General features: G+C 27.8%; 2 protein-coding genes across 5 annotated transcripts in view; one reads left to right on the forward strand and one right to left on the reverse strand.

Annotated features, from left to right (window-relative positions):
- LOC127282983 (metabotropic glutamate receptor 7-like) overlaps positions 1-22,341 on the forward strand; it is a 248,951-nt gene that overhangs the window by 100,306 nt on the left and 126,304 nt on the right. The gene's annotated exons all lie outside the window — the stretch shown is intronic.
- On the reverse strand, positions 12,853-16,806 carry LOC127282958 (uncharacterized). Its single transcript, XM_051307559.1, has one exon. The coding sequence runs from the start codon at positions 16,804-16,806 to the stop codon at positions 12,853-12,855; it is 3,954 nt and encodes a 1,317-aa protein (XP_051163516.1).

Consider the following 22,341-nt stretch of genomic DNA (forward strand, 5'->3'; position numbering starts at 1 on the left):
CATTCCTATTTCCACTTCCAGTTTTTTATATTCATTGCCACTACCACTTTTTCGAATTCTCATTCCCACTTTCACATTTCACATTCACATTTCACTTTCACACAATGGAAATGCGAATGAGAATTAGAAAAAGTGGAAGTGGTAATGTAAATAAAAAAGTGGATGTGAAAATGGGAATGAAAATTGTAACAAGTGGAAGTGGAAGTGAAAGTGGGAATGAGAATTAGAAAAAGTGGTAGTGGCAATGAATATAAAAAACTGGAAGTGGAAATAGGAATGGGAATGAAAATTAGAAAAAGTGGAAGTGAAAATGGGAATGAAAATTAGAAAAAGTGGAAGTGGAAACGGTAATGAAAATACAATACAATACAATTTAGAAACATTTTCTTAATTTTTTTATAGGTACTAACGTTAGTAACATTAGTAACGTTAGTAATATTAATAACGTTAGTAATGTTAATTTTTCTACCTGGGATGTTTTAATAAACAAATTTTATTTTTAATTTTTCTTAAATAATTTACTTTAAATGATTTTTAATTTCATAATTAGTGATTTTATTTCAAAAATTTTGAATTTTTTTAATCGGATAATATTAAAGAATTTTATTTAAATAATTCTTTGGAAATTTTCAAAAAACTAATATTTAAAATCAGCGACTTAACCTACATTTATATTGCTAAAAGTTTCTTGCATGAAAAAAAAATTTATATATATATACTTCAAAGGATTAAAATTAGAAGAGACAATTTTGTGAGAAGAAGATAACTATTTGTGTATACTTATATTGCACTATATAGGAGCTTTGCCCCTTTTGCTTCCAACCGCCTCGAGTCAAACTTTATATGCACCACCTGGATGATAATGCGACAACTATGAAACAAGACTTAGAACATAGGTACTGATAATTATTCAAGTCACCGGTGTAGATAACTTTTCGTAAGAGCAAAATGGTAGTTATTGCTTTACACCTTGTTCTTGAGAAATTCAACTTTAGCCATTAAAAATGTAAACGAAAAAATATTGACTTCACCTTGGGAGAAAATTATTTAAATATTTGTAAAACAATATTTTAATTAGTAGCAATTTTTATCTATTATTTAAAAATATAGAATTTTATTATTTATTTTCTATTGAAATTATTTTTTAATTTTAATGCATTTTTTTAAAAATAATTAAATCTTTTTTTTCAAATATAATTTTAAACTTTTAATAATTTAATGAGAAAAAAGCGTGGAGTTTAAAATATTTTTTTGGCAACAGTTTTACGAGTGGTTTTTAAATCTTTGCTTTTTTTTTTGCTGTATACATGAAAGAAAAGCGAGAATAAATTTCTCATCTCTGTTAAAAAATATTCTTAAATATGTATTTATTTAAATTAATCTTTTTTTTTTATTACCGACAATTGTTTTATTTATAATTCAATGTCTTCTTCTACAATGAGAACAATAACTATTCACTATAATGTTTGCAACCATTCAGAAATTGATGTGTAAATAGTTACAGAAATTTCGAACGTTAAACACTACTTTGTATGCATTGAAAAATATTTAACATATTATACAACGAAATAGAATTTTTTTTTTCAAACATAAAATTTTTCTTTTTTAAAGAGCTATTGTTATACATCATAGAAAAGTGAGAATTTGAATATAAAAAACTGTTATGTGAAAAGTATTTGTAAAGAAAAATGTCACGTTTTCAGAAATGATAAAAATTCCTTTAAGCTCTTGGAGTCATTTTTTTTTTTTATATAAAGGCCAATAATTTGTTTTTCATTAATATTTTTCTCAAAAAAATATGTTGAAACAAAATTTTTTTAAAAAATTTGAAATTTTATATTTGTTTTTTCAAAATTAGTAAAATTTTTTATAAAAATTAAAAAATAATTACATATTTGAAAATTATATGTATATTTTCTCTTGGTGGATGTTTTTGCATTTGAATTTCATTTTATTTGGCTAAAGTTGAGAAAACCATGGCTTGCAAATATATGAAACTTTTCATTTTCCTTTATACATGTGAGTTAGTCTTGTTCTTCAAATAAAATATATGCAAACAAGTACCTACTTTACTTATGCAAATTTCATCTTTTCATTACATTTGTCGGATCTCATCTTTCACTTTAGATTTTTTAAATAGTCTATATGTATTTCAAAAATTTTAATAATTTTTTTCCACTATATAAATATTTATTTCAAATAAATATTTCGTATAAAAAATGTGATAAAAATTTTTCTATTGAAACATTTTTTATCTCGTTTTCTATTATTTTTTTTTGTTCAATCGTTGTTAAAATTTTCAGTTAGATAAAAATATTAATTAACACGTAGATTAATGGGAAATTAATTTTAAAATACTCGTGGTTAAAGTTTATTTAAATTTCCTATTAGTGTGTGCAGTACAAGTATATAAATCTCTCTCTCTTTCTCTCTCATTTTTCTATATATATATATATATATATATATGCGAGTTTTGTGGCTATTTTAATCAACAATCATCAGTGCGAATAATCTCATTTTAAAACTGAAGCTCACGTTTATTTGGTACCCAGAAAATATGCGAATCACGCACCAGAGGTTTCGGTAACTTGTTTCGTTTCAAAAACATGGCTTTTGTCGACACACGCCGTGTGCTCTATTAAACTTTATCGTTCACTCTACAGGACCAAACAGAGCTTTGGAAAATGGAGAAAATTCCCGATAGGGCCAGTGGCCACACACAAATCAATCAATTTCCAAAAAAATTGTAAAATCTAAAATTTCATTTCCAGTAAAAAGGTGAAAAAAAAATTTTCACCTTTATGTTTTTGAAAGGTTTTTCCTGTTCTTGGAAATTGTGCGATTTTTTTTTAATTTTACCCCTTTTTTCAAAGTTTATAAATATTTTTGACTTTTTTTTTTAAAAAAAGGACACCTTTTTTTACAACCTTTAAAATGAATACTTTTAATATACAAATTAAACAAAAAAATTTTTTTTTTATTTTTGAGATATTAATATTAATAAATAAATAGTTAAATTTTACTAATTCAAAAGCAGCCCAATCAAAAATTTACTACTGGCGCAGTACTGGCTCAGTACTGACAAGTAATGGCGCAGTACTGGCACCCAGTATTGGCGTCAGAGTTGGCGTAACTTTGAGATGATAAAATTTTACCAGTGTTGGCTACCAGAGTTGGCACCAGTATTGGTAACCACTACTGGTTCAGTACTGGCCGAGTACTGGCAGTTTTGTAATTTATTGTATACGAAAAGAAAGCTTTAACTGTAACAGAGATAAGTTTCACTGCAATAGTGAAATCTCTGCTCCAGGTAATACTCTTTTTTAGGAAAAAGTGTGTGAAATTTTTAATAACCCGACACAAATTAAATATTAATTAAATTAGTCAACTAACTAATTAATATTTTATTATATATAAAATCGAAAACACCAAGAATTTTTATTCCTTATTATAATATATATTGCAAATTATTATTTAAAAGAATCAAAAAATAAATATAAACATATGTTTATTATAAAACCAAAGTTTTGAGAAAAAAAGTATACGTAATTTTTTGTAGGTTTATATAAAAATTTTTTAAGTTTTTTTCAAAAGTATAATATCTGTTTTTATTCACATATATATTTGCATCAAAATGAATTTTTGAAAAACTTTTTTAAGAAAATAAAAGTTGTTTTTTGATTTATAACAAGTGTTGTCAAGAAAATTTGGTTTAAATTTTTATTTTAAAAAATATTAATTATTTATAAACAAATTTATTTATTTTTTGTTTGATCGTTTAAAAATTTTTTTTTTTTGGTTTATTGCATTTCTGAAAACAATAAGAAATAAATCTTGCAAAATATTTTGGAATTCATTTCAGGAAACTTTTTGTTTAAATAATTTTACCCACAGAAAAGCAAAATAAAATACATTTCAATTTTGAAGAATAAAATCAAGGTGAAAAAAGTTTTAGAAACAAAATATTTAAACAAAATGATTCATTAGGTTCAGTCTAGAACTTTTTGTAAACTTGTATTAATTAAAAAGAAAATCTATATTTGAGCCAGTACTGGCTCAATATCGGCTCAGTACTGGGAGGGTGGTACTGAAATTTTTGGTTGGGAAAAAGTTAGTCACTAATTCAAATTATTTAACATTTTTACTAATTTAAATTTGGCGAGTTTATTTATAATTTTTTTCATCCTCTTTAGAGACATCCACGTTTTAAAATTTGTTTGAAATGAATTATACTACTAGCGATGTATTCCTCGCTCGCTCGGTTAAAATTGTACTTATTGTAGTTTATGTATATTATATATATATATATATATATATATATATAATTTATGTTTTAAATTAATATCTTATTAATATTGTATAAAATTTATCTTAAAATTGAAAAAAGATGTTACATAAAAATAGTTTGTATGATTTTCCAAAAGCATATATCAAGGACGGTGTCGAGGTCACGGGGTCGGTGTCGTTTTTCGAAATTTGTTAACTTAATATAATAGAAGATGTTTCGTTTTAAATTAAGAAATGTTAAAATTATTAAGTTAAAAACATTTGATTTTAATGACACTTAAAATTAGACACAATATTATAGGTTACTAACTAAAAATTTAAAAAACAACAATAAATATTAAAAAATAATAATAAAAAATTGAAAAAATCAAAAAATTCTTAAAAAATTGCAAAATAACCCTTTTTCGGGATAAAATTGCAAAATAACCCTTTTTCGGGTTAAAATTGAAAAAAGATGTTACATAAAAATAGTTTGTAAGATTTTCTAAAAGCATATATGCAAAGTATTTTGATTTATTTGAAAATAATTGAAAATAGATTTTTCAAGGACGGTGTCGAGGTCACGGGGTCGGTGTCGTTTTTCGAAATTTGTTAACTTAATATAATAGAAGATATTTATAATCGTTTGAAAAAAAACTTTTCTTTGCACGCAATATTTATATGTATAAAATTGAGTGACGCAAGCAGTTTCATGAAACAAAAATTTCTTATTAAGGAAAGAACACATATATACAGAGCAAAAAAAAAAAAAAAAAAGAAATGAAATTTTCTCTATATAAAAAAGAGGTCAATGAATAAAATATCTGCCGCAAAATTGAGTTTCATGTTAGGCAATATAATGAAAAAAAAGAAACTCTCCCTAATATATATATATACGAATATATCAAGGGCTCAGAGAACTGACGTTTGCGTATATAATCGACGCTCAACGACGAAGGGCGAGAGAGAGATATAGGGAAACCCCCGCCCTCCCCCTTCTTTTCGAGAGTGGAAAATATCGCATCTCCCTTGTCGCCGATAACGAACATGCAAGATTGCCATGCAACGTGGCTCTCGGCGCAGATTCCGAACATTCAGCATCTTTAGTTAACGAGCGAACTCCCACGCGTCTCTTTCCTGTCGTCCTTTTCCTTTTGATTGTGCAAACTTCTAACGAAGACACTTAACTAATTTTACAGATGAGTGAATATATTTCGCTTCATAATATAAGAATTTCAAAACTCAAAATTTATAGCCACTCTTTTGTGAGCTTATTCTATATAAGAATACCGCAAAAAGATATTTTTAATTTTAATTATTTTTCTATAAAATTAAAAACTAAAATTTACTGTAAAATTAAACACTAAAATTGACTATAAAATTAAAAACATTAATATTGACTATCAAAAAAAGGTGTAAAATATTGTCGATTAAATTTTGTTATAATGTGTGTAAATTATTTTGTAAATTACAGTCAGATTAAATGTCAAAATATCTCTTTATTAATGAGATATAATTAAAATTATTTACTTTTCTGTTAAAACAGAACTGTAACGTGAAGTTGACGATAATGATACGACAGCAAGGTTGAGGCTAATGTGGTTAGTGTTATTCCCCGCCACTAAAGTGACTGCCGGTAATACGGTTCGATAATTGGATACGGTTTGCGTCGTGGTTAAATCCATTTCACGATCCAATCAGCTTCCCTCATTTCACAAATTACGTCAATTATTTCTCAATGACCAATGGATCTTTTCTTTATAGATGTATATATATATACAATATAATAGTGAAAGAAAAAAAGTACTCGTCACATTTTTGCACAGATTTTTAATTATTAAACGAACACTTTTTAATTTTTATTTAGATAATAGATATATGTTTTCTTTTTTCATCTGTAATGTCTGACTAGAACTCACTTTTACTACTAATACTAAAATTAAACTAGTTTAAATTCTTTGTCTGACTAATTAAAATATTTACTACTACTACTACTACTACTACTAGTAGTAGTAGTGCACTAATAATAATAATAAAAATAAAGTTTTAATTTTTTGCCTGACTAATACATAGTCTTACTACTAATACAAATAATAACAAAAAAGTATTTTTTGGAAAAAAACTACTACTACTAATAATAATACCAATAAATTTTTTAATTCTTGGTCTGACTAAAACATACTTTTACTACTACTATTATAAAGTTTCCAATTATTTGTCTGACTAAATCACTCTTTTACTATTACTAATAATAATAATTTTAACTTTTTGTCTGACTAAATCTTGTTTTTACTGCTATTAAGACTAAATTTTTTTTTGAAATTTTTGGTCTGACTAAAACATACTTTTACTACTACTATTAAAATTTTCCATTCTTTGTTTGACTATATCATACTTTTACTACTACTATTACCATTAAAGTTGTGAATGTTTTGTCTGACTAAATCACACTTTTACTACTACTATTATCATTAAAGTTGTGAATGTTTTTACTGACTAAAACATAGTTATACTACCAATAAAAAAATAACAAATAAGTATTTTTCGAAAAAAGGGGCTGTTCACAAAATACGTAACGCTTCCAAGGGGTGAAGGGGGGTCAAGCTATTTGTTACGGACAGCCAAAAAATGGCGCTAATGTATATTACTGAGCGTTACATGGGGAGAGGGGGGGGGGTGGTTGAAATTTCCAAAAAAAGCGTTACGTATTTTGTGAACAGCCCCAAAACTAACTTTTAACAGTAAAATGAAATAATTTTAATTCGCTTCTTCTGTATGACTTTAATTTCCCTTTATCACTAAATTCGATTTTATTATTATAATTTTTGTATCAATAATTAAAATTGAAAGATCAATTTTTTTTTCTAAATTTTATCTACACCATTAAAAAATAAATGGAATAACCATTTGAGTGTGGAAGTATTGAAGCAAAATAAAATGGTAAATCTGAGTACTTAGTAAATGATACTATAAAAGAGTAATAAAAGAAGTGCGTGTGTATGCCTAGTTTAGATTTCGCGTTGAAGAGGCAAAGTGAGGATACAGTTACAGGGAAAAGCAATTAGCAAGTAAGCAGAGAGTCGCGTTAAGAGCTTACTAACCACCAAGGCACCTCTTCACCAACAACGTCAAATGACCATCGGGTTCCCTCACTTACTCTCTCTCTCTCTCTCACTCTCTCCCCTCACTCTTTATGCTCTTCTGGATGCATTAAGCTTCCAAAAGCCACTGGACCAACGAGTGTCTCAAAATCTTCAATAACTATGGCCTATTCACCAATAAAATTATTCTCCCATCTATATTCGTCGTTCAAAAATTAAATTTTTAAAAATATTCCAATTTTTAAAAACTGAATTTTTTTTTTCCAAAGAATTTTCATTGAAGAGAATTTTGACTTTTTCGAATTATTCCAGTCATATAGATTATTAAATGGAATTTCCATTTAATTTCAAATCGCAGCTGTAATTTTTTAAAGAAAAAAAATTTTTTTTTGACGTCTGACAAAATCGGATTTTTCTACTTGACACAAATGTCAAGTTTTCCGTAAAGAATCGTATTTTTCTACATAGATAAGAATTTAAAATTATTTACTCTCTGCGGTTTTTTATTTTAATAATTTCAGTTTTATATTGTCTGACTGTAACAGAATTTTCTACTTGGATCAAAAATCCAAATATTAAAACCTCACTGTGAGATAAATTATTTTGATGGTTTTCTACTTGAGTAAATTTCCTCTCACTATATTGTGTCTTAACTAAATTGAACTTCTTCACTGATTTTCACTTAATTAATGTCTGACTAGATAGTATTAATTCACTTCTAAAATCCTCTTCTCGTGTGACAAAAAAAATTTTTCTATTTAATTCTCTAAAAAAAAATATTTACTTGATTCAAATAATCGGTTACTTGACTATTATCAAATAAATATTTATTTACATTAAATAATTATTATTTGATTCAATTAAATGGTATTTATTTCAAATACAGAAATTATTGATTTAAATACAGTTTATTTAATTCAAATAAAAATTATTTGTTACAAATAAATATTTATTTAATAATAATCACGTAAATAGTAATTAAAAATTAAAAAATTAAAAATAGTAATTAAATAGTCAAATAAATTTTTGTTTTCAAATAAGAGAATTTGATAAACAAAATAAATATTAATTTTGATTGAAAATTCTATGCTAATTTTTTTAAACACTGTTTCTAATCAAATAAAATCAATAGTATATAGCATCGCGCATCCATTTACAAAAGATAAAATTCATTATTAAAATTGATTCTCCTATTAACTGAAGATTTCAAAATTATCCCATCATTATCAGAAGATTTGCCTTTCATTATAAAGCTTTTCATTTAATTAATTTATGCAACAGTTGAATTTAATAAACAAAAATACACAAAAATCACAATCGTCAATAATAATCATGAGAAAATTAAAATTTTTTTTCCAATATAAAAATTTTTTTAATAAAATAAACAATAAATTTTTTTTTTCAATATAAAAAATAATTAACAAGTGAGAAATGCATTATAAAATAAAAGGAATAATTATTTAAATTAAAAAAAAAAAAAAATTCGAAAAATGTTAAAAAAAATTCCCGTAAAAGGTCGTTTTTCAACAAGATAATAAAACTGTCTCCTCAAAAAAAGATTACTATTAATTTTCGGAAAATTCACCTGTCAGTGATTTTCTTGAACGAAATATATGATTTTCGTTGAACACGTGACTCGTTGACAAATTGGAAAAATATGGAAAGCGATAAAATGCACAATTTTCTTTAAAAAACATTCTTCCTCGATATTTTCAACTTGTAGGTTTTTAGTACGTGCTCCCCCTCCTTCTTTTGAATGGACATCAAATGAAAAAAAAAAAGTTTTAAAAAACGAAACAAGAAATTTTGTTTTGAAACCTTTTTTTTTTATTTCATTTTTCTTAGATGTGAATAAACGCGCGTGTATGCGTATATTTATATTATACATCATTTCAACACGTTGCTTTGCATGTGATGAATTTAAAAAATTTGCATTTATAGAATTCAGAGAAATTGTAGGATAGAAGGTCGTCGACATGTTTCATCGATCATATCCTTCGTCCTTATGACTTCGGTTTTACTCGGTTCACTTCGTCGCATAGATTGGCGCGAGACTGCGAATCTCCATTTCCGCTTCCGGGGCATCTCGTCCACTGATGCCAATCGCTCTTGTTAATTTGCCTCTTGGATCTTAATCGCTGTATATATGGTCGATTTCACGAGTCAAACTCTTAAATTCGTTAAAATATATATTTTTTTTCTATTCTTTAGAGAAAAAACAGTATTTTTTGGATGTTTAGAAAGTGGACGAATTTTTGAATTACGAATTTTCAAAAATTTTAGTTTTCTTCATTGCAGCACTTTTTTTGAAAACATAAATTTTTGCCAGGAAAAAAAATGTCAGTTTTTCTTCTACTTCTGAATGTTTTTTTTTTTTATAGAAAAATAGTAATTTTTCATAAACAAATCCATTTCTTTTAATTTGGTTACGATTTTTTAAATTTTCTTCTTTTGAAATATACTTGGAAACACTAAAAAGATTTTGCAACAATTTTTAAAGTTGGCCTGATGAACCAATTTGTTTAAATAAACAAAACATTTTTTTATTCCACTATTTTTCTAATTTTTCAAATAAAAGTTTATTACAAATTACTTTTCCATGAGTTAAGTAAATAATTCTGCCAAATAAAAAAAAAAATTGTGTTATAAAAATTTAGAAAAGAGATAAAAACAATTTTAAACAAATTATTTAAACAATTGGCTTTAACAGGCCTACACTAAACACTTTTGTAAAATCTTTCCAAGTACATTTTAATAAAAGAAAAAATTTTTAAAAAGTCGTATTCAAATTAAGAAAAAATTTATTTATTTATAAAAAATTGCTATTTTTTTAACAAAATTAAAAAAATTTTTTTAACATTATTCAAAAGTCGAAGAAAAAATAAAACTTTTCTTTTCTCGGGAAAAGTTTGTTAAATTCAATAATTTCAGAGTCTTTGAAAAAACCAAAAATATTGAAACATTGAAAAAACCAAAATTTTGAAAATTTGTAATACGAAAATTTGGGTACTTTTTTGAAAACAAAAAAATACGTATACCTTTTTTTTCTCTAAAGAATATAAAAAATATATATTTAACAAAATATATCTTCTACATTGCGTCCAGACTATATTTTTCTTCTTATTTTTTATAATTTTTTATTCTCTTTAGACTTTATTTTAAAATAAAGAAACGACTGACCCTCTGGGAAATATCAACTTCTTCATTCGGTAAACGAATTTTTTTTCTACATTGCTTTTTAGGAAATTGGGGTTTTTGAAAACAAACATTCTGCTTTTAGCAAAACTTTTTTCTATTCAACATTTTATTGCGGAATTGAATAAAAAAAAAGGGTTGGCTTTTTAGAGAATTGTTTTTTTTTAGAATAAAATTTTCCGCTTAGAAAAATGTTTTACATACAACATTTTATTGGGATTAAAAAAGGAAAAAAATACGAATGATAAAAATTTTTTTTTGCATTTTCTAATCATGAGGGATTTTTTCTCTCATTTTTTTTTTTTTTTGAAAAAGAAATTTTTCTCCCCTACAAAAGAAATAGTTGTGATGGATTAAAAATATGTACAATTTTTTTTTAAATCCTCGCGGGCAAATTTCAAAACATTTATTTTCTGTCGCATTTAAAAATAAAATATACCGATTAGTTCTAATGTAATTTTACAACAACATTGAGTTAATTTGAATGTTTGAAAATCATTACTTCAAGTTTTTAATTTATTTATAAAATCTTATTCGCGATGCTTGGCAAAAATTTAAATTTCAAATCTACCACAAGTTAGAAACGATCATAATGAAATTTCAACTTTCTTCTATTCACGTTTTTTTTTTTTTGAGAAAAAAAAAGAAAAAGACTTAAGACACTTTCCATTAAAAAAAAGATACTTTCATCATGAATATGTACACAGTTAATGTGTAAGACAGTGCGGGGAATTATAAGAGTTTTGACCCTAATAATAATGAACTTTTGACGATAGATCAGTTTCGCGAGATAATAGACCGAATAACTTTTCTCACCATTATTATAAAATGCAAAAAAAGAAACTTTGAAATAAAAATTTTCTCAAAAAAAGTGCTTATTAAAAAAAAATCGAACATTAAAAAATTTAAAATTGTAATAAATATAAAGAAATGAAAAATGGTTATAAAACTAATTAAAACTCACAAAGAAAATTTGGTACAAATAAATAGATATTTATATTATTTTCAACGATAAGGAAAAAGATCATATTGGAAATTAACTATTTAAACAAATTTATTTTAGAAATGTTGATTTATTAAAAAATATATATATGTCTTAGAAATGAAAAATTGTTAGAAAAATTTTTTTTAGAAGAATGATTTCATTAGAATTTTTTTTTTTTAAGGAAAAAAGAATTAGAAAATATTTTTTAAGAATAAGTGATCGAAAAAATTATTAAAATATTAATAACTTTTTGTTAAAAAATTATTAAATTATTAATAACTTTTTGTTTAAAAATTTTTAATTGAATTATTATAATAATTGTATCGAATTATTAAATGCGGCTTTGTGTAGAAGTTTATTTTCGATTTGGAGAAATAGATCAACTATATAAATTGGAAAGCTTTTGGTTATTGTGCAATGACACATAAATTCTAATTAAATGTCATTCCCATATTGGGGAACGTGTGATGTATACGGAAATGCTCACGAAAGCCTGAAACATTGTCAATATCCATGTCTGGGGCGAGCCTTTACAAGGGTAGTTGTCTCGGGAAATGGTTGAGGGGGGGAGGGGGGGAAGATCGATCGAAATATTCGAAGCTTCCAACTAATATTGTCAAGTCAGTGGTAAGTGGAGTTCATGCATGATAATGCTTGTTGGTGAAATTCCCCCTAACTCACTTTCTTCTCAACCCCCCCCCCTCTCTATCTCTCTGTTTCATCACTTCATGTCCTCTCATTCTCACAAAATCGGACATATCTTTGAATACAATTAACGCTTTAAATGTATAAAGTCAATAGTAGAGAAGTGATTTACCATTGTGGTATCACTATGTGATGTAATGAAGTTAACAGGAAATATATTGTTGGGGACAACAAAAGACGGTTATATTCATATTATATTACAGAGGTTGTTGTCACGCTCTGCTTTTGTTGTTCTTGATTACAAAGATTGTAGATGCATATATCACAAATCGAGTGTTGGGAATCTTTAATACATTGGATAAATAATTCAAAGGTATAAAACACAGTGAAACACAACATATTAAAGTTATACATTTATTCAATTAGCTGTACGAATAAAAAGGTATACACGTGATTCTATAATGTGTTAATTGAACGCGTGACAATAGTTCCGAATGTGAATGATTTTAGTGGGTGTCCTTTTTGACGGCTAGGACCAGACTGACTTGTCCCTTAGTGGTTTGGGAAAGGTTCTGTAGTGTCAGGTATAGAAGGAAAATGTCTGTAGTGGTGTAAGTGTATTTGTAAGTGTGTATTGTCGTTGTATTTCAACACCCTTCCTCAACGATGATGCACACTTGATTGCGTTGTCAATCCACATCCTTCTGCCAAAGTCCTTAGTTTTATTCTGCTCAAGGGTTTTGTGAGCATATCTGCCAACATCCGATCAGTAGGACAATATTCAAAATTTAATGTCCTGTTTTCCTTTAACTGCTTTACAAAATGGAATTTTGTGTCGATGTGTTTGGTGCGATGGCTGAACTTCTTGTTGCTTAAAAATTTCAAACAACTTTGATTGTCTTCGAAAATTGTTGTTGGTCCTTGTTTGTAATTTAAAAAATCTTCCAACAATCGACGTATCCATATACATTCTTGACATGCCTCTGCCAATGCGATGTATTCTGCTTCAGTTGATGATAGCGCGACACAAGTTTGTTTACGGCATCCCCAACTAATTGTGGCATTTAAATACTTGAACAGGTAACCACTGTTTGATTTTCTGTCTTTACGATTTTCCGCCCAGTCTGCATCTGCGTATCCCACCAGTCCTTCTTCTTTTCCTCGTTGTCCTAAGATCAATTCGTAGTCCCTCGTCCCTTTCAGGTAGCGACCGATTCTCTTTGTTTCCGTCCAGTCAGCTGATGTCGGGTGCTTGTTGTTCTGACTGAGTATTATAACACTGGCTGTGATATCTGGTCTTGTATTAACGGCTAAATACAATAATGCACCAATTAATTGCTGATATTTCTCGCTCTCTTCCATTATTGGTTGGTCTTCCTTGTCGATCTTGATATATCCTGGATCCAATGGAATGTTGGAAATTTTCGCATCTTCTAAGCCGAATCTCTTCAAAATGTTGTCGATATATTGTGATTGTTTAATACAATATATACCATCCGAGTTTCTTCTTACTTCAATACCGAGATAACAATGCAAAAATCCCAAATCTAACAATTGAAATTTTCCCTTTAAAAACTCAGCTGTTTCGTTTATTTTCTCAATTGATTTCGAAGCAATTAAAAAGTCATCGACATGAATAATCACAAAAATTACATTTTCTTTAGTTCTCTTTATATAAAAGCAAGAATCTGTTTGACTCTGCAAAAACTTGAAATTTAACAGAATTGAATTTAATTTTTCATTCCATAATTTCGCGGATTGTTTTAAACCATATAACCCTTTCTTTAATTTGCATACCAATTTTACATTATCTTTAAAAATTTCATAACCCTCTGGTTGTGTCATGTAAATCGTTTGATCTAAATCCCCATTTAAAAATGCTGTTTTCGCGTCATAATGTTTTATTATCAAATTTTCTTGACCTGCTATTGCCAAAAGGATCTTGAATGTTGTTTGTCTTACCACTGGAGCGAAGACCTCGTCGTAATCCGTTCCGTACTTTTGTGAGAAACCTCTGGCTACGAGTCTGGTTTTGTATCTTGTGGTTTTTCCCTCTTGATTTTGTTTAGATTTAAAAATCCATTTACAGGTGACGATATCCCTATCTTCTGGTGCTGGCACTATATCCCATGTTTTGTTTTTCGATAGTGATGAAATTTCTTCGTCCATTGCCTTTTGCCATTCTTGATTGTTTGATCCTGATAACGCTTCATTTCTGCTCTTTGGGTCATTGATCTTCTGTGTTGCTAAATTTGAAGAGGCCATAAATCTTTCAGGAGGTACACCTTTGTTGATTCTTCTTGATCTCCTGGGTTCCGTAGGTTGAGTGTCATTTTGATCATCGCTGCTTGAACTTTCAGTTTCACTTATGTTGTTATCAATTTTATCCTCTTCTGTTGTTTCACTGAATTTTTCTTCCGAGATGATTAATTCCGCTTCATTTGAATTCTTCACTTGCTGATTCTTGTCGAGAAAAATGACATCTCTGCTCACTTTAATGCGGTCTGTTTTCTTGTCCAGAAGTCGAAATCCCTTTGATTCTTCAGAGTAGCCGATGAAAGTAAGTTTTTCTGCCTTATCATCTAATTTCCGACGTAGTTCCTTAGGAATTTGCGCATATGCATCACATCCGAAAATGTGCAAATTCTTCAAATCTGGTTTGTTGGAATACATTAATTCATAAGGAGTTTTCGCTGTGATTCTTGTGGGTAATCTGTTTTGCAAAAAGTTTGCAGTGTTAACTGTTTCAGCCCAATACTTTTTCTCCAGATTTGCATCTAACATCATACATCTTGCCATCTCCAAAAGTGATCTATTTTTCCTTTCTGCGACTCCGTTCTGCTGGGGTGAATACGATACTGTATATTGCAACTTTACTCCTTTGTTTTTCAAATAATTTTGCAAATCCTGATTTACGTATTCCTTTCCTCGATCCGATCTGATGCATTTAGGAGTTTTGTTAAATTGAGTTTTTACCATTTCTACAAATTGTTTTATTATATTTCCTGCCTCATTTTTGTGCTCCATAAAACGTACAGTCGAATATCTTGAGTAATCATCTATAATGGTTATTATATACCTTTTCTTGCTTGGAGTGACTGTTTGTATTGGCCCACAAACATCGGTGTGTAGCAGGTCAAAAGTTTCCATAGTTCTTCCTTGAGACTCCTTTGGAAAAGGTTTCCTTGCCATTTTTCCTTTTACGCAGCATTCACATACCTCTTGTATCCCGCAATCCTTAACGCTGATGCCAACTGCCAGCCCCTTTTCGGAAAGGTCCTTAATTGCTTGCAGATCTCGATGACCAAGAATCCTGTGCCAAACGTGTTGACAATCTGTTCCATGCTTTCCGTTCAATTTATTTTTTACGATACAAGCTTTGTCTGCGTCCGTTTTTATTTTGTACAAACCGTTGGCGCCGATTTCAGAATAAGCCACGGCTTGCACTTTCCCTTCCTTAATTACTTTACAACTGTTTTCCTCGAAGTTTAAGCTGTATCCTTCTTTTGTTAATTTTATTACTGACAGCAAGTTTGAACTTAAAGATGGCACGTAGAGGACGTTGTGAATTTTTATTTCCTTAAGATATCCGTCCACAATACACTTTATGGTTCCCGAGCCTTTACCTTTCACTTCACAACTTTTCCCAGAATCTGCTAATTGCACAAAACCTTTAACACTGGGATCGTAGTCATCAAATGTGTCCTTCGAAGTTGTCATATGACTCGTTGCTCCCGAATCCACGTACCAACAATCTTTATCACTTTTTATTTCACTTGCACTTAAACATGTTTTTCCCTTAATTTCTTGATCCGAATGTTCTTCCCTTACCAGTTTGCAAAATTCATTGAATTCATCCAAACATTCAGAAACTTTATTAGCTTTATCTTCTTTATCCTGCTTTTCTTTCCATTTTTTGTATTTGAAACATTCCTTTTTAACGTGATTGGGTTTCTTACAGAAGAAACAATGCCTTGTTTCTCTATCTTTCCCTTGGAAGTTCTGTTTGTGGTTTACCTTTAAAGCAGATTCTTCATTCTTTTCCGAAATTTTATTATCTTTCCTTCTGCTGTATTCGTCGATTAATCTTCCTTTAACAAAATCCAGAGTAAAATCTGTTTCACTTCGACTTTCTAAACTTGTAATCAAAGCGCTGTAAGAGTCTGGAAGACTACTTAGTAAAATAGTTGCCCTTAAATGATCCTTTAATACCTCACCTAATGCCGTCAATTTATTTATTAGAGTTAGAATTTCTGAAATGTGTTCTTCCATGTTTCCATCTTCGGGCAAAGCTGATTTAAATAACTTTTTGTACAAATATATAATATTTGACCTTGATGCCTTTTGGTGATGTTGCTTAAGTTTCTCCCAAGCTTCTTTTGCTGTTGTTGCATCCTCGATGTGCACTAATTGGTTGTCTTCGATAAGCAGTCCAATAGTGGCACGCGCACGGTTGTCTTTCTTTGCCCATGTTGAATCTTCGGGTGTTGGTGGTTCCTCTTTAACAACTTCCCACAAATCTTCCCTGATGAGTAAAAGTTCAATTTTTTTACTCCATACAGAATAATTATCTCCATTTAGTTTCTGTACAACAGTCCTTAAAAAATCTGACATTTTTAAAACTTGAAATCAATTCACTACACTAACTGTCACGCACTGTTCTGATAATTCACAGTCTCTAGTTTTGTAAATACTGTTTCATATTTATATATTACACTTTGATTTCTTTGTTCACTGTCTTTAATTTTCAACACACTTTATTATTTAACACATTAAAATCCTGGGCCCATAACCTGTTGGGAATCTTTAATACATTGGATAAATAATTCAAAGGTATAAAACACAGTGAAACACAACATATTAAAGTTATACATTTATTCAATTAGCTGTACGAATAAAAAGGTATACACGTGATTCTATAATGTGTTAATTGAACGCGTGACAATAGTTCCGAATGTGAATGATTTTAGTGGGTGTCCTTTTTGACGGCTAGGACCAGACTGACTTGTCCCTTAGTGGTTTGGGAAAGGTTCTGTAGTGTCAGGTATAGAAGGAAAATGTCTGTAGTGGTGTAAGTGTATTTGTAAGTGTGTATTGTCGTTGTATTTCAACATCGAGTGTACTAATTTAATATCGATTTGTTTTTGTTCTAAATTATAGTTTAGATTTACTATCGTGGTAATATTTTGCCGTTGTGGTGCATTAACGATACAGTTTGCAAATTATAAGAAACAATTTTTTTATGATATATTTTCGATTTTTATAAATATTGTTTTTTTTTTTCTTTAAAATTTTTCTCAAAGAATAATATTGTTTTGGTTAACAATTATATTTCTTAAAATATTCTGTTCTAGTTTCAATAACGTTTATAGTAACAAAATTTCGTTCTACTTGACAAGGATTTGTCTGATGAAATCCGCTTTGTTCTACTTAAAAATTACGTGACTGACTAAAAAATTTGTTTACTACTTGAAAATTTTTTGTTTGACTCAACAAATTTGTGTCGCTTTAAATTTTCTTGTCTGACTAAATAATTTTTTACTACTTAAAAATGACGTGTTGGATAAAAGAATTTTTTTCTAAATAAAAGTGACTTGTCTGACTGTACATTTTTTTTTCTACATAAAAACTTACTTGTCTGACTAAGCGAGTTTGTTCTACTTAAACGACATGTCTGACTATATAATTTTGTACTACTCGTAGGTTACTTGTTTGGCTTCACAATTTTATTCTACTTAAAAATTCCTTGTCTGACTATACAATTTTGTTGTACTTGAAAACGACTTGTCTGACTATATAATTTTGTTCTACTTGAAAGTTACGTGTATTATTAAACGAATTTTGTTTCTACTTAAAAATAATTTGTCTGCGTATAAATATTTATTCAAAAAAAAAATTAACTTTCTGATTTTAAGTATTTCTGTTCTACTTAAAAGTAACTTGTCTGACAAAACAGTATTGTTCTACTTAAAAATGAATTGGCTGACTATAAAATTTCATTCTACTTGGAAACGACTTGTCTGACTGTACCATTTTGTTCTACTTGAATGTTACTTGTCTGACTGTAGAATTATATTTTACTTTAAATTTTACTTGTCTGACTAAACGTGTTTGTTCCACTTAAACTATCTGTCTGACAATTAATTTTTATTCTATTTAAAAACAACTTGTTCGATTATACAATTTTATTCTACTTAAAAGTTATTTGTCTGACTAAACAATTTTGTTCTACTTAAAAGAGACTTGCCTGACAAAAACAGGTTTTTCTACTTGAAAAATGAAATGTCTTATACTGTACAATTTTTTGTACTTGGAAGTTACTTGTCTGTCTATACAATTTTTTTCTACTTGAAAGTTACTTGTCTCACTAAACGAGTTTGTTCTACTTAAATTACCTGTCGGACAATATAATTTTTTTTTCTACTTAAAATGATATATCTGACATAACAAATTTTTTTCATCTTGAAAACGACTTGTCTTACTCAAAAAAATTTTAAATCACATTTCTGTCATAATAATTTTCTACTACTTGGCCGTTACTTGTTTAGCATCACTATTTTGTTCCACTTTAAATTGACTTGTCTAACTAAAAAAATATATTTACCTAAAAGGGACTTGTCTGCCAAAAACAGTTCTATTCTACTTGAAAATTACATGTGTTTCGAAACAATTTTTTTCTACTTAAAAATTACTTGTCCGACTAAACGTGATTGTTCCAATTAAAAATTATTTGACGTAAAGTTTTCATGCAACAAAAAAAATTGTCTTTTTAAAAAAATGTTGATATATATATATATATATTTAAAAAATTATTGATCTAAAGAAATATTTTTATTTTACTTTAAATAATCAATAGATGTTATAATAATAAATTATTTGGTCTAATGGCTCGAGAGTAACTTGCTTGATAAAATAAATTTGTTTTACTCATACGGTACAGTGTAAAGTAATCTCAGAATAAGTTCTTCATTCTCTCTCTCTCTCTATATATATTTTTTTTACCCCGTCTACATATATTGAGTTAAACAACTCTGAAAGGGTTCATGGACTATCCTAACTTTACAAATTGAAGACTTTGAAACCTTTTTGAAATGGATTTTTTTTATGCTCACTGCATTTTATATATTGCGTTTAGTTCATTTCCTTAAAAGTGTAATTTACAATAATTCAATTTTGTCGTACAGCAACAAGTTTAATCATTTTTTTTTTTTTTTTTTTTGTTTCAAAGTGTAAAACAAGATTAAAAGTTAAAAAGTCCTTTTTGAAAAATATCTTAGGATATAAAATATTAATGAAGCGCAGGATGTTTTATTATACACTGAGAAAAAAGGTTTGAGCTGACAACCAAATATTTCATTCAATATATGTGCAACTAAAATTTTTTGTTTGACACAACTAAACTTTAGTTGACAACAACCAAAGTTTGTTTCAGACGACTAAATAAGAAAATGAAAAAGAATTTGGTAGTCTCAACCAAACTTTGGTTGATGTCAACTAAAGTTTAGTTGTGTCAACCAAAAAATTTTAGTTGCACATATATTAAATGAAATATTTGGTTGTCAGCTGAAACCTTTTTTCTCAGTGTATATATGAAATTGAAATAATAGAGCAAATGTATGCGCTGTTAAAAAATTAAAATTTACTTTCACATCTATAAAAAAAGGAAGTCATTTTAAATTTTATGACTAGGTCGTTTTTTTATGGTTATTTGGGTTTATTGTTGTGCATAAAAAGTTGAGGTTGTTTAGACGCAGTGAATCGGCATTAGTGGAAGCCGCAGGAGTGTTGTTAATGATAGTTTTCGATTTCATGGAGAAAATGAAAAAAAAGTGATTAAAAAGAAGAAGAGTAACAGAGAGAGAAAGAGAGAGAGAGAGAGAGAGAGAGAGAGAGAGAGAGAGAGAGAGAGAGAGAGAGAGAAAGAGGGAGATGAGATAAAGATAAAACGATGCTGGAAAGTACACACATAGTTGGCACGTTCGTAGCATCCATTAATCAGGATACGCAGAACAATTCCAATTTCACTTTGCGTTGTGTGCTACTACTGCCTCGGCACATGAAACTACGAACATGCCCTCTAACCATCACGAGGGTTCAGGAACTTTAAACGCTTTGCCCCAGTGATGCTTGAACGTCCGAGTAATTAAACAGCTTCTTCGACTTTATGGACTCCTTCTATTTGTATGCCAATACGGGCAATTTATTTCAATTTACGAGCAAAAGTCAAAATGTCAATATATAATGTGTACAATGTACACGGAAACTTTCAGTTGTATTATATGTGTATATACGAACAAGAAAATGATTTTATCTTAATTGTTTATAATTCATTTTAAAAAAATGAAATTTTTTTTTTTATCTAAAATAGCGATATGTTTCTCTAGAATAATGAAAACTTTCGCTGTTTTAGTGAAACTTATCTCTATTCCTGGTGGAAAATTTTTTCCGTGTATATTTTTATTTCTTAGTAAAAAAACCTGGGTTCACACTAATTTAAAAATATCAAGTAACTAAGTAATATCAATAACTAAAATTAAAAGAAAATTAAAAAATTAAATTAAGAAATTGAAATTAATAAATTAAATTAAAATTAACAAAGTAATTTATCATTATCTCTATTATTGTTTTTTGAAAGATTTTTTATTCTTTTTTTGAAAACTTGTAAAACTTTATAGTGGAAGATTTATGAAAATTTAGTTACAGTTTGAAAATTTTCCAATATACACGTAGAGATGCATAAAAGTTTAGGTGCAAGTTCTTTCAAAAATTTTGTTAAAGTTTCGTTAATATTTTCTGAAATCGAGAAGCTTGACACGAAAATACTTGAATTGATTTTATAGATTATTAATATTAAAAAAAAATAAATTAAAAAAACAAAAAAAAAAGATAAAATAGCATAGTGGTTTGAGCCTTTAACCGGTAAATAGAAAGACGCTGTATTCGATTCCCGTTAAATTAAAAATTTTTTTTTTTTTTCAAAAACATACAGGCAATAATATTTATTTATTCATCTTTAATTAATGTTTTTAAAAATAAATTAATACACTGAAAAAATTTTTATTTAATTCAAATACTCGACTACTTGACTATTATCAAATAAATATTTATTTGAATCAAATAAATTGTATTTGAACCAATAATTTCTGTATTTGAAACAAATATCATTTAATTGACTCAAATAATAATTATTTGATAGAAATAAATATTTATTTGATAATAGTCAAGTAACCGAATATTTGAATCAAATAAATTTTTTTTCAGTACAATTTTCATATTAAAATTTCTTTACATTGAGAAAAATTGCTTTAATAAACCCTTTTTTTAATATCATTATTTTCTGTTTAGAATTTTAATACCACGTTTACTGTTCTAGATTTTAATAGACATTATAAAGTTTTATTTTATAATTTCCCGTTTTATGTTAAAAGTTATTAATATTCTCGTTAATTAATAAAAGTCTAGAATTATTATTATTACTATTTCAAGTGTATTAAATTTCATTATTATTTTGATTATATTCATAATTTTGTTATTAAAGAAATATTTTAATAATGTCAAAATTAATGAAAGCATTTTATTATTAAATTTTTTATTTTAATTTAATCAAAAGGAAAAATGTTTAATTGCAAATATTATAAGAGAGAGAGAGAGAATGAGTATCATTATACGCATTTCGAATAATGTAGTTTCCTTTTTTTAAATGTAATTTATCGTCAACATTTCCGAATTAGTACAAGGAAAACAAGGAAGGGCGAGCAACGGAAACATAAAAGAACCTGGAATTTCTTTCTGCAAAGATGAGCAAAGGAAATTCCGTGTCTTGTGACTGTTTCTTTGGTGTAAATGTAGTGAAAGATAAGGAAACGTTACGTAGATTTGAAACATTTTCTAGATTGTAACTAACTTCTGTTTCTATTTTCACAGGTTGTTCATATTCTTTGTCTTCTTCTTCTGTTATATATATATATAAACTTTTTTTTAATATAAAAATGATAAGAACAGCTTGAAATTAAAATTTTTTTTTCTTATTTGCATTATTTTTTTTTATTTCATATTTTTCTCCGATTCAAATAGGCGTTTATATTCTCCTTCTATTTTTATGCCAAAGAAAATTTTTCAAAAGGAAGTATAATTAAATTTTTTCAATTA

This window comes from Leptopilina boulardi, unplaced genomic scaffold, assembly GCF_019393585.1.
Source record: "Leptopilina boulardi isolate dan_hultmark-lab unplaced genomic scaffold, ZJU_Lbou_2.1 LbouV2_303, whole genome shotgun sequence".
Lineage (NCBI taxonomy): Eukaryota > Metazoa > Arthropoda > Insecta > Hymenoptera > Figitidae > Leptopilina > Leptopilina boulardi.